This window comes from Arachis duranensis, chromosome 6, assembly GCF_000817695.3.
Source record: "Arachis duranensis cultivar V14167 chromosome 6, aradu.V14167.gnm2.J7QH, whole genome shotgun sequence".
Classification (NCBI taxonomy): domain Eukaryota; kingdom Viridiplantae; phylum Streptophyta; class Magnoliopsida; order Fabales; family Fabaceae; genus Arachis; species Arachis duranensis.
In genome coordinates this window covers 27,089,749-27,106,923 of record NC_029777.3, presented here as the reverse complement: position 1 = coordinate 27,106,923, position 17,175 = coordinate 27,089,749, and the positions used below count along the sequence as shown (strand labels likewise).

At 35.3% G+C, this 17,175-nt stretch overlaps 1 protein-coding gene across 1 annotated transcript; it reads left to right on the top strand.

Annotated features, from left to right (window-relative positions):
• Positions 1–9,007: 9,007 nt before the first annotated feature.
• LOC107493486 (extensin-2-like) lies at positions 9,008–10,027 on the top strand. Its single transcript, XM_016114582.1, has one exon. The coding sequence runs from the start codon at positions 9,008–9,010 to the stop codon at positions 10,025–10,027; it is 1,020 nt and encodes a 339-aa protein (XP_015970068.1).
• The last annotated feature ends 7,148 nt before the right edge of the window (positions 10,028–17,175 follow it).

Sequence of the window (17,175 nt, the reverse complement as noted above, 5' to 3'; positions counted from 1 at the left end):
TTTTTAGTTTTCTTTTAATAATGTGGCGTACCATGTAAAAAGGTTTTTGTCAACCTAATTGCAATAGTATTTTATTATCCTGTAGCTTTGACTGTGGCATGTGTGTTATTAAGTTCATGGAAAGTTAGACGGATGATCGTGAACTTTACAAATGGGATGAGGTTTGTTAAATAACATTTGCGCAAATGTCATGATTGATGTTGTAAAAATATCACTGTAACGGTGCTTAATACTAAACCGACTGATAAATCTACCCATAGGATTCACTCGGATCATACATGATGGAGTGGATGCTAGACATTATTTGTAGCCCGTACAATGCAGTGGTGCACCAGCTTATTTCGCTATTGGAAAATAAGTTAAAACCTGTTCGCCGTAATGCATCACGGAACAAGAAGAAGAAAGTTAGTTCACCATACATTGCACCTAGCACGAGGTCGTTGATTGAACGTGCGGAAGGATTACCGAAGGGGGCAATGCGCAAAAGGAGGAAGAGGTTGCTAACTTAGGTTTATCTACATAGAATTGAAATACCATATTATAATTATGTTACTCGATGTTGATATGCTCAGAATTTATTTATGCCATATTAGAATGACATGATTCCAGGAGGATTTTTTTGGGTTTTACATTAAAAGGATTTATTTGTTATGTTACCTTATAAGGATTTATTGGTTATGTTAGCTTAAAAGGATTTATGCCACATTAGTATGACATGATTCCAAGAGGAATATTTTTTATGAGTAACCATCCATGCTTAGAGAGGAACTGAACATCCGGTCACATACAGAATTGAACATCCAATCAAAATTAAGACAATGTAAGTAGCAGCAAAGAGAAAATGAGTGAGTTGCTGATTTGTATTTAAATATTTATGTCCATCCTGAACCCTGGTATTGGTTTATGTTTCGAATACATGACCTAAACCGGGATTTTGATTCCAATACTAAATCCGTTGTTAAATCTAGAAAAGGGGGTCACTGTGACCTTGGAAATAGGTTGTCACATGATTTGAGAATGTTTAGGTTCTTCAATGGTCGAGGGAGATCAATAGGTTTTGTTTTGTTTTCCTTTTTTATTTTCTCACATGAAAAATCTCATTCATTTGTACTGTTTGCTGCAGTGGTTAATTCCTTATTGTTGGAAGGGCCATTGGTGGGTATATGCATTTGAGGTGATTGCGAAGCGTATACTTATACTCGACAGTCTGCATTCTGCACCAGAAGATGATAAATGAGTAAGTTAGCATACTTCTTTTATTCAATATACATCCGTATTATCTCCTTCGATAGCATTTTGCTCGACTATGTTTGTTCCATGATTTTCAGGGGAGACTATGTGAGGATATGGCAAGCATTGCTATTCCTGCATTCGTTCAGAATACGCACGGCCCAGCTCGGTCATACGCCCGGGTTCCAAAGCAACCAAACAAGTGAGATGACTTTATAACCCAAATTTGAGGATTTTTTAGTTTTCTTTTAATAATGTGGCGTACCATGTAAAAAGGTTTTTGTCAACCTAATTGCAATAGTATTTTATTTTCCTATAGCTTTGACTGTGGCATGTGTGTTATTAAGTTCATGGAAAGTTAGACGGATGATCGTGAACTTTACAAATGGGATGAGGTTTGTTAAATAACATTTGCGCAAATGTCATGATTGATGTTGTAAAAATATCACTGTAACGGTGCTTAATACTAAACCGACTGATAAATCTACCCATAGGATTCACTCGGATCATACATGATGGAGTTGATGCTAGACATTATTTGTAGCCCGTACAATGCAGTGGTGCACCAGCTTATTTCGTTATTGGAAAACAAGTTAAAACCTGTTCGGCGTAATGCATCATGGAACAAGAAGAAGGAAGTTAGTTCACCATACATTGCACTTAGCATGAGGTCGTTGATTGAACGTGTGGAAGGATTACCGAAGGGGGCAATGCGCAAAAGGAGAAAGAGGTTGCTAACTTAGGTTTATCTACATAGAATTGAAATACCATATTATAATTATGTTACTCGATGTTGATATGCTCAGGAATTTATTTATGCCACATTAGAATGACATGATTCCAGGAGGATTTTTTTGGGTTTTACATTAAAAGGATTTATTTGTTATGTTACCTTATAAGGATTTATTGGTTATGTTAGCTTAAAAGGATTTATGCTACATTAGTATGACATGATTCCAAGAGGAATATTTTTTATGAGTAACTATCCATGCTTAGAGAGGAACTGAACATCCGGTCACATACAGAATTGAACAACCAATCAAAATTAAGACAATGTAAGTCAGTTAAAATTAAGACATAATAACCAATCGTTGGACACAAAAATATCAACGGATAACCATCCATGCGTAGAGACAAAATGAACATCTGATCACAACAGAATTGAACATCCACTTAATTTGATTAAAAAAACCGTGAAGCCAATGTATAGGACAAAGGGCTACGTATCGCAAAAGTATACAGTAACGCAGGTACAAGTCAAGTACAATTTGGTTAAACTATCTCGTAAATTACAGAATAACCATGAACTATACTCATTTTGCATTAAGTCTATGCAAAATTAAAAGAGCAAAGTCGTTTGTTCTCACATGGAAAAAGGGTTCTTGGAATAAAATAACATCTAGACTTATAAGAGCAAAATGAACATCTGATCACATACAGAATTGAACATCCACTTAATTTGATTAAAAAAACCATGAGGCCAATGTATAAGACAAATGGCTATGTATCGGAAAAGTATACAGTAAAGCAGGTACAAGTCAAGTACAATTTAGTTAAACTATCTCGTAAATTACATAATAACCATGAACTATAGTCATTGTGCATTAAGACTAAGCAAAATTAAAAGAACAAGGTCGTTCGTTCTCACATGGAAAAAGGGTTCTTGGAATAAATAACATATGGACTTCTGCAACAGCTGCCTACAAACCTTAAAACTAAGATGAACCCTTAAAACACACATATGAAGAGATAAACACTTGCACAACCTTGTTCAACTAATCCTACTTTTTGTTGAAGGAGCTTAATAAAGACATGAAACCACCGGCTTATTCTGGAACATTCCGGCCAACAACAGAACCATGGTTTACATCTTGCGAAGCGTGCGGACGAACCATCTGCAAAAAAAAAGAAAAAGAAAAAGGCAAAACAGTTATGATGTAGAATAGTACTATACCAAATAAACATACAAAGTTGAGATTAACCCAAACTTGTACCGGGGATGAATTCTTGTGTTTCCTCCGAGTTGAATTCTTGAAGGACTTCTCAAGGGCAGCACTGAGCCTCTTACCCTTTGGCCTGCCCTTTGTGGTGACCTTCGATGGGGCATGGATGTCATCAACACCGACAACGTTCAAACTCTGTGAGCCATTGCTGGTGTCGGGTTGAAACACGCTCTCGGACCTCTTCTTGGCACGGTGCGCATCCAACTTGGCCCTTGTTTCTTCTAAAGCAGCATGCAGCAATGCTGTTTTGTCATCGTCACCGACGAACTCTTGAGCAACATTATAGAAGTGTGCACACAGTCTCTTGAATATAACATGACTCTCATCCGACCAACTGACATCATGGCTACTTTTAACATACGTATGCTTGTGCTTTATCATCTTCAAGACAGTGACAACACAACACACCTGAATTCTCGAAAAGATTGCACTCACAACAAACTTGCTATGTGGAAGGGTCATACTGAACATCGTACAGAACGCATAGAATAGTATCGTTGACTAGTATCTCCTCTTCTACCTTTACGCAGACCAATGGACCATGTTCATCAACTACAAAAACTCTACAATTAGCCTTCTTCACAAACTTAGTTTGAACATCCCATAATATGCTCATGGTATACTTTTACTGAAACTGTTTCTCCATAGGCGAGGTCGTTGCACAAGGGATAACCCCCCTCGAGTCTGCTGCATCATCCTCCAATTCTCTCTGCTCCTTGCCCCGAGAACATTGTCATATTCGTGAACAAATTGAACCAAGTTAGTCTTACTGTGTAAATATCCACCATAGAATGTGTGCATGCTCTCACTTCTTCTTGTACTCCTTATGGCAGCCCAAAATTCATCCTTGAAGTATATCGGGACCCACATGCGTCGGTCATCATATAGATCTACAAAAAAAATCCCAATTTAAGCATAGAAACCTTACACCAGAAATATTACTACAACTAAGAAATGACCTTCCACAATCACTGGTATATTAAACATCCTAATGTATACTATACTGAACATCCATATAATTGTCATCCACAGTTACTAATATACTATTAATTAAGAATCCAAAAAATTCTCAATTAAAGCGTATGAAGTGATCGTACAGTAATAGATCTGATAGCCATGTGTTGTTATATAAGTTGTAGTCATCTATAAAATCAGCCAATTATCTTCAAATGACTCCTTAGTCGGAGAGTTTCACACAATGTCATTTAGGTCAACATACAAAGCTTTGTACCGGTGGTAACCACCAAGCTTGAACGGTAACTTCTTCATAATATGCCAGATGCACCATCGGTGGCGTGTGTCAGGTAAAGTATTTTTGATTGCACGAAAAATGGATCGACATTGGTCAGTTATGATACGCTGTAGAGCAGTTCCCATGTACTTCACCCATTGGCTAAAGACCAACTCATAACTTGGGATTTCCTCATTCCTAAGCAAAGCACAACCGATAAGGATTGACTTGCCATGGTGGTTGACTCCAACGAACGACACAAACGGTAATCCATGCCTACCAACAAAACCAACTAGACATAAGAAATGCCAAACATGATTAGATATAGTTTAAACAAATAACCGGCCCAACACTAATTGAACTACTTCATACTTGTTTGTACTGTACGTGCTATCAACTGACACGACGTCTCCGTAGTATTCATACGACGCCCGACATCTTGCATCCACCCATAATGCACTCTTAAATTTACACTCCTCGTCCAACTTCACCGCGTAAAAGAAGTTCCGATTTGTGTCCTTCATTCTCATGAAGTAGCTCATCATCTCCCTGACATCCACATTCACTTGCTGGTTCGGAGCCTTGCTGTTATATAGTTTCCTAAATCCTTCTCTAAGTATCCCAAGTTAGAGGGGCCTCCACCCTCATTTGCCAAAGCAAGAAATGTCTTATTTGGTCGAATCACAGCCTCATCGTTATCCTTAATCACGCACTTCGCGTGTATGGTCAGCTGCCTATACTCATGGTGCACTGCCTTTCTCACTGAAAAGGAGTGTGAGTGTGTCAAGTTAACCTTGAACAAAACCCAATCTTGCATGTCTTTATCAAACTTGAGATATATCCTTGCCTTGCACCCAGCAACTGAAATCGTATTCTTCTGTGTTGGTGCTTTGACATGAGACTCGCGGTACCCGTCGCGATTACAGTGTATAGCTTAGTTAAGGGGAGCCTTTGTGATCTTGTCATATGTTGTCGTCCGTATCTTAGTTGTAAATCCTACTTTCTTTGCATAAGTAACATAAAAGTCATGAGCCATCTGTAACTGCGCAAACTGCATTCCAACTCTTGGTATCTCATCTTCTTGAAGGGAACCATGATTTGGTAACTACATTTTAGATTAATTAAAAAAAATAATTAACATTACTTATCAAATGAAACATGAGAACTATTACTACACGCAATAAAAGGAGAGTTTAAAACCTCGTCACCAAGCTCCATCTCTTGACTTCCAATTTCAGTGACATTCGACAATTGCATAGCCTATAATTCCGAAAGAAACAAAGTATATGAAAGGAAAAAAATATTAAATATCATGAAAATAAAACCTCAAAAACAAGCACTAAAAACACAACAGCAGCTAGAAATCATGCTAATCATCATCCCCATTTTAGCTTAACAACAACTACATGGAAATAACAAAGACGATAGTACAATTATGTATACCACTTTAGCTATTATTTAAGGGCCTACATCACCCTTTATTGGCTTCTTTTTTCACTCCATGAACAAAAACCTTTTCATGTAGATTTCCATACATAAACTCTTTTGTCCACATGCAGGAAGAACATAGGCACACTATTCATTATAAAGAAATCAAATAACTTTATAATTGATTAATCTATGGAAATATATGATACACATAAGCATATAATCCCATAAGCATGAAAATTAATAAAATAATATGCAGGAAACATATGAGCACGCATATGAGCATGTAGGTATACCACATAATATGCAAGAAGGATATGAGCATATAACTAAAATATGCAGTGAGCATATAAGCATACCATTACATGATTAAAACACTCATATAAGCATTCCATGGTTAGCATGTTATAAATACAATTAGCATTCAATTCAGTAAAGGATTTCAGCCACTGCATCAACCTATGGTTATCTATTCTAAATAATTGAATGCCCATCATGTAGGGATAATATACGCACACCATAGATTATAATGCATTCATATAAGCATACCAACAAATTAAATTATGCTATCTCATCATTCATATAAGCACATAACTCCATAATAGGATGATTAGCATATTAAAGATGACATTTAACATGAAGACAACATATATTCATATACAAAAACGCGCATAAAATATACTTCCTGGATATATTCATAAAAGCATGAAATGATTAATTGATTTCAGCAAATCCTCAATGCATATAATCAAACCATTCATTATAAAACAATCACAAAATCAATTGCATCTGAATTCATCGATTACAATTTCATATTTCATTAAACATACAAATAAAGAACTCATTTACATTGTGACTAAAAATAAAACTTTTTCGGAAAATAAACATCCATGGCAGAATTTGAGGATCCTCATTGTTCACCTTGTTCAACTTGTGACCATGGCCTGCGACATCGCCCGATAAGTTTTCTTGTTCGTTTGATAAATTTTCTGCAACGTCACTCGGAACACAGACTAGAAATTCAACTATATCGACCTCCATTAATGAATTTCGGCTAGGCGGGGTGCATAAAGGAGGACCATCACTTGAAACACGTTCGTTTTGAGATCTGCCATTCGGAATGGGTCAAAACAGGCTGCGATCTGTGCGGACGAGAGGGCGGTGCTGCGTGGTTAATTGTTATTGACGGTGGACTGTTCGATCGTAGAAGAAGGTGGAAAAAGACCATCGGGACGCAGTGCTGGGCAGTAGACTGCGCTGGGCGGTGGAAAGAGACGTAGAGGGGAGTCACTTGATCATGGAGGAAATGACGGGGTGAGATAATTGAGGATAATCCTAAATTGTTTCCAATTTCAAATTTGAAATAATACAAAATTATTTGAAATAATACAAAATTAATTAATAACCCATAATTTATTATTAATTTCAATTAAACTACATTGTATGCATTGTACAATAAGACTATTGTCTCCTCATACTTTCCCTTATTATATAGGATATGATCAAACGAGAACTTAAGAGATAAGAAGTAAATTGACTATCATTAAATCAGACTATTTCTTATTATTTTAACATTAAAAAAAATTAAATATAATAAAAAGTAATTTGGTCTGTTAGTAGTGAAATTGTTTATTATCCCTCAAGTTTATTATTTGAATCACATTCTATGCAGAATTTTAAATAGACACAAACTCACACGTTGATGTCACGTAAAAATTATACATAAAATAAAATATAATCAAAATAAAATTCTGAAATTCTTTTGATCAAATTAAATAAACCAAGTTTCCGTAGCTAAAAAATAGTTATTGTAGCACTGTGTGCTAACATTTTCTTTTCTTTTTGACGTGTGCCAAGATATTAATATTGTCTACAAACAAACCCATCAAAATTAAATTAATAAGATCTCTCTTTGTGCAATGTGCAACAAGTTGTCCATATGATGATCGAGATAAAATAGCGCGTACTTACGAAATCAAAATCACGTAACTTTCCTCCTCCTCCCCTCTTCTTTTTTCTTGAAATAAATAAAAAATAAAAATAAAAATATGCAACTATCTAATTTGAGTTTGTAAGTTTCCACAACACATCTTAAAAAGTTAATAATTACTCACTATTTTTTTATATTTTTCTTTTTCTCTTTACAATAATTTACATTTCTAAGTTTCGTTCATCCTCAATTTTTTTAGCAGATCACTTATTTAAGATGAAAAGTTTGTTTAATAACAAAATTCTTTTAAAAAATAAAAGGATCCTATTAAAAAACAAAAAAAAAATTACACATAAAAAATAAAAAAATATCCGTTCAAAATTCATGCTATCCGTGGATTTTAATTGATATATTATATATTATATAAAAATGCTAGGTCAACAAGCTATTTTTATAATAAAATATAATTAAATTTTTGTTTTCTTCTTATACGCTTCTTCTTTTTTCTTTAACTAATTTTTATTGTGCCAATAAGTAATTGAACTAACTTGATTAAATTTACTTACCAAAATAACTTGGTAATGTAATATTACCGTTATTCATAACGATTAAAATAAACTTTATAATATAAACTTGATTCATCAACCATGTGCTTGTATTATCGTGAATCTAAATCCCTTAAAGTTAAGTGATTAACTCACTATTACATTTAAGTAAGTACAAATGATTTGAGTCTTATTTTATGGATGCAGCAGCATTTTGTTAATCTCCTGAATTAGGAGATACTATAAAAAAAAATAAAATTGTATTATTATCTCCAGAAGATTAAAACTTAATTATAATTTGCTAATTATCTAAGCATTAAATTGTTGAAAGAAGGATACATGCATTGATGATGGATGATGAGGAGAGACTTAAATTCTGCATTAATAGGTTGATAATGAATCCTGAATTAGAATAACATTTTCCATGATTTCCCATGCAGCTATGTATATCCATGTCTTGATCAACTTTAGCAATTAGCATACATATAAGTATATAACAAATGCCCTTCCAAGCCAAATGCTACATTATTATAATTAAAGCTTCAGTTCATTCGATCATCTGCATAGCATTCCATATCTAATAATAATTCAACTCTTATCCCGATATAACAGATTTTGAACCCTTCAATCTCAGAAAAAAATGTCTCAGCTGTGGAAACTAGTCTGTGTGCTGGTTGTTATTGTAGTAGCCATCAGTGTCCCTTTAAGCGATGCTTCTCGCACAGTCCTAGAAGATTATTATCAACTTCCTTCTGCACCTCACGACGATGATTATGATTATTACTCTCCTTCTCCATCTCCTAGTTCATACGAAGAAGATGATGAATTTGTGTATAATGATGACAATGATTATTATTATTCTCCGGCGCCTGCGCCTTCTACTTCCTATCAAGATGAACTTTACGACGATTATTATTACTCCCCTGCCCCATCTCCTTCATACAAAGACGACGATGACGATGACGATTATGATTATGATAATTACTCCCCTTCCCCTTCTCCTTCGTATGAAGATGAGTTTGGGTACAATGATGATTATTACTACTCTCCTTCTCCTTCACCTTCTTATGAGGATGATTATTACTATACTCTTGCTCCTGCTCCTTCAAATGACGATGAATTCTACGATGATGATGATTATGATGATGATTATTACAACCCTGCTCCATCTCCTTCTCCATTCCAAGATGAATTGGATTACTACTCCTCTGCACCTTCTCCTTCGAATTCGCAAGAGGAAAACGTGCTCTTTCATGGTGAATATTACTCTCCCTCTCGATCACAGGCGTCACAAGCTAATTACCTTGACGACAATGAAGAAACTCTTAGTCCTACAGTAATGTCCATGGAAACTACTGATGATGATGACGCAGAAGCAGAAGCTGAAGCTGATGAAGATGATCCCGCTACTGAAGTAGTAATACCTAATAATAATAATAATGATGATGGCGGTGAAGTGATGAATAACGAGCAATACGTTGAGGATGAGAAGAAGAGTAATAATAATAATAATAACAAAAGAGCGATTGGGTATGCGATGGTGGGTATATGTTTGGCTGGATTGGGAGCACTAGTTTACAAGAAGCACAAGAACAACAACCAGAGGCGCAACAACCACCCCATGTATGTGCAGTTGTCTCAAAATAGGGACTTTGCTTAATCATTTTTCATTATCATGTTTCAAATTAAATCACCATGGGCCAACATCTCAGTGATTATTTTCAACTTTCCATCCATAACTGTTGCTCCATATAGCCTCTTGTACTATTTTCTACTTTTACTTTATACTTTATTTACTAAGTTATTTTTGTTAGAAACAAGAAAGTAATACAAATTAAAAAAAGTGTTATGTATTATTAATGATATAATATATAATGGTATATATAGCTGCTAGAAAAATCAAAATAATAAAAGCATAATATCATATAATAAAATACAGATATGCTAAATAAATATAATTGATGTCAGCTGATCTTAATTGATTCTAATTATACTCTAATTTCTCTCTTCAAACTCAAGTCGGAGCTAAGAATATCATCTTGAGTTTGGATACTAGAGTTCGAAAACGAGTAGGATGATGAGCCTTCGTGAAGATATTAGCAGTCTGATCCAGAGTCCCAATACAGCTATGAGACGAATAGCATTAATAAAGAGAAGTTGCCGGACAAAATGACAATCAATCTCAATGCATTTGTGGAAAACATCATTATGGACAATCTGAATAGTACTGCGATTGTCACAAAAAATATCAGTTGGAGACGACTGAAGAGCACCCAAATCTTCGAGAAGCTAATGAATTAAGACAACCTCAGTAGTAGTATTAGCGAGAGCACGGTATTCAGTTTCGATGGTTGATCGAGTAGTGAACATTTGCTTCTTGGCTTGCTAGGGAATGAGAAAGTCACCAAGAAACAAATAATAACCAGTAGTAGAACGACGATCAGTGGGATCACCAGCCTAATCAACATCTGAGTATGCTTGAAGGATTAAAGATAAACGGACAGAAAAATGAAGGCCATGAAACAGAGTGTCTTTGATGTAGCGAAGAATACGAAGAACTGTCGCAAAGTGAGTAGTACGAGGAGTTGAAAAGAACTGGCTAAGAACATGGACAAGATAGACGATGCCTGGTCGTGTGACAGTCAAGTAGACGAAACCTCTAACTAATTGTCGATAAAAAATAGGATTATCCAAAATAGTTCAATCCAAAGGAGTAAACCGAACATCAGGCTCAAGAGGAGTAGACTCAGTGCAACTATCTGTAATTCCAGCTCGAGTAAGAAGATCAGAAGCATACTTAGCTTGAAAGAGATAGATACCGTCATCTGAGTATATGACTTCAAGGCCAATAAAATAACTAAGAGAACCAAGATCTTTCATATCAAAAGTATAGTGAAGGGATGCTTTAAGATCAAAGATACTGTAAAATCCAGATAAATGATAACTAATTAATTAATAAATTAATTATGATAAAAAAGGGGTTAAAATTTGAAATTTATAATTTGAGAAATTACCAACGTTAAAATTTGTTGTACCAACTTAAATCTATCCGGTATTGCATGTGAGGAAACTAAAATTTCAAAAATGACAACAAAAATATTTAGAATAAAAATCCGAACACTTATCTTAAAGTTTTTGGCCCAAGGTAGGGCCAAAGGGCTAAAATCACAATGGGCCTACATTAAGGCCTAAGCCCATGACATATAAACCCCTCACTTAGCCAATTTCATCACATTTTTTCCAAGTTGAGAGAGAGAGAGAGATCGAAGAGCTTGAGAAGGAGAGAAAGAGAAACCCTTGTTCAAATCCACATATCTCACAAACCATAACTTTGATGGAAGACCCGGTTGTGGCCACGCAACTACCTCATCATCCTCTTCGTTTCTTACTAACTTTTGTGGTGAGTACTCCCAAGAACCCTGAGTTATTTTCATTTTTCTCCTCAAATTTGTATTTTGGTATGTGTGTTGAAATATTGTGATTTTGATGTTTAGAAGAAGCTTAATCTTGAGTTTTAGCGAGATTTTGGGCCCAAGGTTAAGTGGTACAAGATAAGAAAACTCTTTCTCTTTGATTTTTCTTAATCACATTCGAAATCCTAGCTTGAACGTGTGTAAATTATTTAATTTAAGAGTGATGGCTTGCTTGGGTTGAGTTGATTGTGCACGTTTGGCACTTGGGTTGCTTGCGGAGTGCTTGGTAGAGACTTGGTGGTGCTAATTGAGGATTGGGTCTGTTCGGAGAGAAAATTCAAGGGATTTGAAAACCACCGTCAATGAAGGTACGGGTGTCGGTTTCAAGTAAATACCATGTGAAAACCTAGGCTAGATGACTGTAAACCCCGCATAATTAGTGAATAATTAGTCAATAAATTAATTATTAATTAAAAAATTAGGAAATTAAATTTTATTAATCCAATGTGGTAAAAATACTAAAAATACGAGTTTTAACACACTAATTTTAAAGATTTTAGCCCAAAACTGTACCAACGGACCGAACTGGTTGGACCAATCCAAACTAGGCCCAAGACCTAATATATAAGACATTCAACTCAGCCCTTTCTTCTCAAAAATGAAATGAAGCACGCTGAGAATGAAGAGAGGTGAGGATGATCCCTAAGCCTCCCACTTTCAACTTCAAATTCCTATAACTTACAATCCGGAGCTCTGATCGTCGCACCGTTTGCAGCCACGCGATCAGCATACTGAGCTCTACAAAGTTCACTAACCAATTTGGTAAGAAAATTTCAATTTCATTCTTAGCCTCTCTTTCCCCCAATTTTTGAAAATTTGGATAATTGGGTATTGAAATTTGATGTTTTAGTGTTTAGGATCAAACTAGCTTGAGAAAATTATTGGATTTTATTCTATTAGTGCATGAGTAAGGTAAAAACTCTCAGACTCCCTATGGATTGTTACTTAGTAAGATTTGATATTGCTTATAGTGATATGTTGTGGAAATAGGTTGAATTATGTTGAATTGGAGTTCATTAATGATGTTGGGAGCTTGTTTGAATCTTAGTGGCTGGAATTCTGTTTGGAGAGGTTTTAGGACTGTGGATACTTGAGGAAGAGTGAAATTGAGGTGTCTTTAGATTAGAGAGAAATTGGCCAAGGTATAGTTTTGGTTTCTCGTAGATAATGTATAATGTTTCATGAAAATGTAGGCTAGATGATTATAGAATAGGTTGGAATGTGTAAGTATTTTAATGTTTAGTAACCTTGATAGAAATATAAAATTATGTTGACAACGAGTTAATGAATGATGATATTGTTGATTGTTGAAGTTGATGTTCGATAGTGATAACGTATTATGATGAGCATGAGTTATGTTGTTTGGATTGTTGGGTTCTGTGGAAAGGAATTGAATATAATTGAGTAAGTAGTTTGCATGGAAGTGATGGAAATGACATAAAATGGCATTGAGCATGTTTAGTATTATTTTAAAGTGTGAAATCATTGGCTGTGAATGGAAGTTGGTAAAAATAGAAGTTTTAGAACTTTTGTTGAAAAACTGATTGACCTAACTTCAACGGGACATAACTCGACTTCCAGACTCTCAAACTTTTCCAAACTTATTTTTAATGAAACTTAGGTCCGTGAAGTTTACTCTATTTGAAGAACAGAGAGTTAAATCTCAATTTGGCCCCTGAAATTTGGCCTGATGCTCAAAATGGCCCCCACAATTTTGTTGGCCTAAATTAGAACCCCCAAATTTACAATTATGGCTCCAGCTTGCCCCTGCGATCATCTCAATCATCGAAATGCTGATCTAGCGCAATTGTATGACATGGTGGACACTACATAAACGACGGCACATTGGTTTCACGCGCAAACCCTTTGGAAACCACGTAGTGTAAGGTTTTTTTTATATTTGGCAACTTATGATCGTCGTAGTGGAAAGAAAGAGAGTTTTAACCCACAAAAAACTGAAACGATACGATTTGCAAAGGGTTTGGGCGCGAAACCAATACACCGTCGTTTAGGTATTGTCCACTATGTCATACAATTGCATCAAATCAGTATTCTGGTGACGGAGATGATCGCAGGGGCAAGTTGGAGTCACATTGCAAATTTGGGGGGTTCTAATTGGGGCCAACAAAATTATGGGGGTCATTCTGAGCATCGGACTAAATTTCAGGGGCCAAATTGAGATTTAACGATCTCTAACGAGAAAGTTATGCATGTTATAAGTTTGGTGTGTAAAAGCATATTTTGCAGGACTTAGCAGCTTTTTAACACTTATTGAGGGCATGCGTTCTTGAACACACATGCGACACAGACCCTGGATTCTGCCCAGATGTCTCACATATGTAGGCGTATGCACGCGTACGCGAATGGAAAAACTGACGTAGGAAAATCATCGGTTAGAAATTTTCACAAAATAATTTCATTGAAGTATAGATCCAAACCAACAATCAACCCTCAATCAAAGTTTAATTTGTTTCTCACTTAAGTCAAACCAATAAAAATCAAGAGTATTTAAACCTCGAATCATCTCTCAAAGGAATTGCAGGGAAGTGTGCATATTATTGGATATGAGAAATTTGGGGGTTTTTAATATGATGAACAAGAAATATAAATTGCAAGAAAGTAAACTAACAACTAAGAGATCAAATGCTAAAAGGCACTCATGACAAGGATTAAGAGTCAAGGCTTCCTATCTAGATCATTGACCACAACATGGTAATTTACAAATAGTTAATTTCACTTAGTTATCCTCTAACATTGGAGGGTTAAGTCAAGTGGACATAATTGGTCCTAAAACCAACTAACAACCCTAAATTAACAATAATACTGGACATCAATGATATCAAGGAATCTAAGCCTTCAATCACAAGCCAAGAGTATAAAATTCTACTCTAAAACCCAACCAAGCATTGTATCAAATACTTGGAAGGTATAAAAATGAAAGCATGGTAAAATTGCAAGAATAACAAAATCTAAAGCTACCAAATGCAATATAACAATAACTAATCAAATAAACAACATTAAACATGAAATACCTCAAATTGAATTAATAGAAAATTAAAACCAACAAGAGTTCATAAGCATAAAAGCAACAAATAAAAGAAATAACAAGTAAAACTAATACAACAAAGATGAAATAATAAGAAATTGTAAGAAAAACTAAATCAAAAACAAGTATAAAAACCTAAATATAAGAGAAACTTAACTAATCTACCCTAATTCTAGAGAGAAGAGAGAGCTTCTCTCTCTAGAAAAATGACCTAAAACATATTTCTGGCTAAACCTAATTGCTCTTCCTTTGTTTCTCCTTGAGAATTGCATAAAATACTTCAGAAATGAGTTGGATTCGGGTCTGAAACAGTCTAGAAATCACCAGCCACATTTTCTTTAAGTGAGTCACGTGTTTTGTGTCATGCGTCTGCGGGATGTCACACGTACACGGAACATGGCAAAATTTCAGGTCACGCATACATGGAAGGTCATGCCACTACTACATTATAGACATTTAGTTACATTTATCTCTTAACATTTATTAAAATGTTAGTAATTATAACAAAATTACATCTTAAATAACATTTATGCTAAAATGTTACCAAATGCATTTATTTTTTTTAATATTACCTATTCCTAATTATTTATTCACATTTACAGAAACAAGCAAACTTCGTTGATCACAAAATCAAAATCTCTCACTCATCCAAATCTCGCTGACGCTGTGATTTAATTCCTTCGTATGTTTGCTTCGGTCTCGATTTCGCTGGATTTCAATCTCGATCTCGCCCTCGCTCGATTCTCGATTTCACCCTCGTTCTCGCTCGATTCTCGCCCTTGCTCGATTCTTGCCCTTGCTCGATTCTCGCCCTCGCTCGATTCTCGATCTCGCCCTCGCTCTCGCTCGATCTTGATTCTCGATATTTCTCCTGTGAGGCTGCAACCTTTGAATTTGTCACCAATCTACTCTCCTAAGTCATTATTTTCTCTGTGATCATTGCTGCTCCTCTGTCCTCCTCATTGTAAGTGTCTCTGCTTTCTACTTGTAGTATTGTCACCATCGCTCTATAGGTAGGTCATCGTTCCATCCTCAATGTGTTAATTTATGTTTTGAATTCGTGGCCAACCCCTAATTTAGTGCTTTTTATTACAGAATATGTTAATATATGCATTGATTTTGATTACTGTATTTGTTAATTTTTGTAAATTACCTTGATTGTTGAGTATAGGCTGGTAATGTTAATGTCCTGAATTGTTACTATGCTCATTGGGATGATAATGAGAACTTTTAAAGGTGAAGTTATTGGATGCTTGATGAGTAAGTTTCTATCATTCTGTTGAAGTTAGGGTTTGTAACGCCTATTCTTGATTTCTTTCATTACATTCAGAATGATACTTAGAGGCTTATTGGCATTTTTGGTAATATTATTGAGTTATTAATAGATTGAGAATTTTGCATTAGTTGAAAATTGTGGAAATTTGTTTTGTAATGATGTTTAATTTGTTCTTAATCCAAACTTGGACCTTGCAAACAAACTGCGTTTGTTAGGTTTTATAATAAAAGATTGAGATTAAATATATTTTGAAAGCTGATAAAGTTGCTGACTGAAGCAGGCTACCCTACAGCTGCATTTGACTCATTTTGATCCTCAGGTTAACTAGAAAAGGCCATAGGGGATCTTAAGGGACTTATCACTTAAATTTATAGTGTTGATCATTTTTCATGTCAACTTAAACATTGTTTTTGTCTGCATGAAGTTAGAGCATATTGTTCTTGTACATTATTGTGCTACTAAAGAATAATGGTCCAGGTGGCAAAGGAGGAAACCAGATGCTGATACGGTTAGTGTGTATGAATACGGTTCATAGAGAATAAGTTGTTAGATATGTGATGACAAGTCATCATATACCTATTTTTCTATACTTTTTCATACAAGAAATTGATGATTAGTGCTTAAATATTGCATTCTTTTGTACTTAATTGGAAGATTTTCTTGATATTTTAATTTTATAAATCTTGTAGAAAATAAGAAGAAAAAGAAGCAAAGAAGCACAAAAAAAGGAGAAAAAAGAGCTTTGGGGTACACTTTGAAGTTGGGGTACACTTTGGAGCCTTAGGCCACGCTTTTAAAAGCGTGGCCCATGACCAAATTAATGAAGAATAAGCAATCAGCGCACATTGCCCTGCTCTTGCCAAGGGCAGGGCAGAATCATGTTGAAACAAAGTGAGGTTGGAGCAAAATTTTCGCTAAGTTAAAATCTGGGCGCTCACAGCATGACCATGCCTCCTTCAAATGGCTATAACTTGAGCTACAGACGTCCAATTGATGTGCTTCCAGTTGCATTG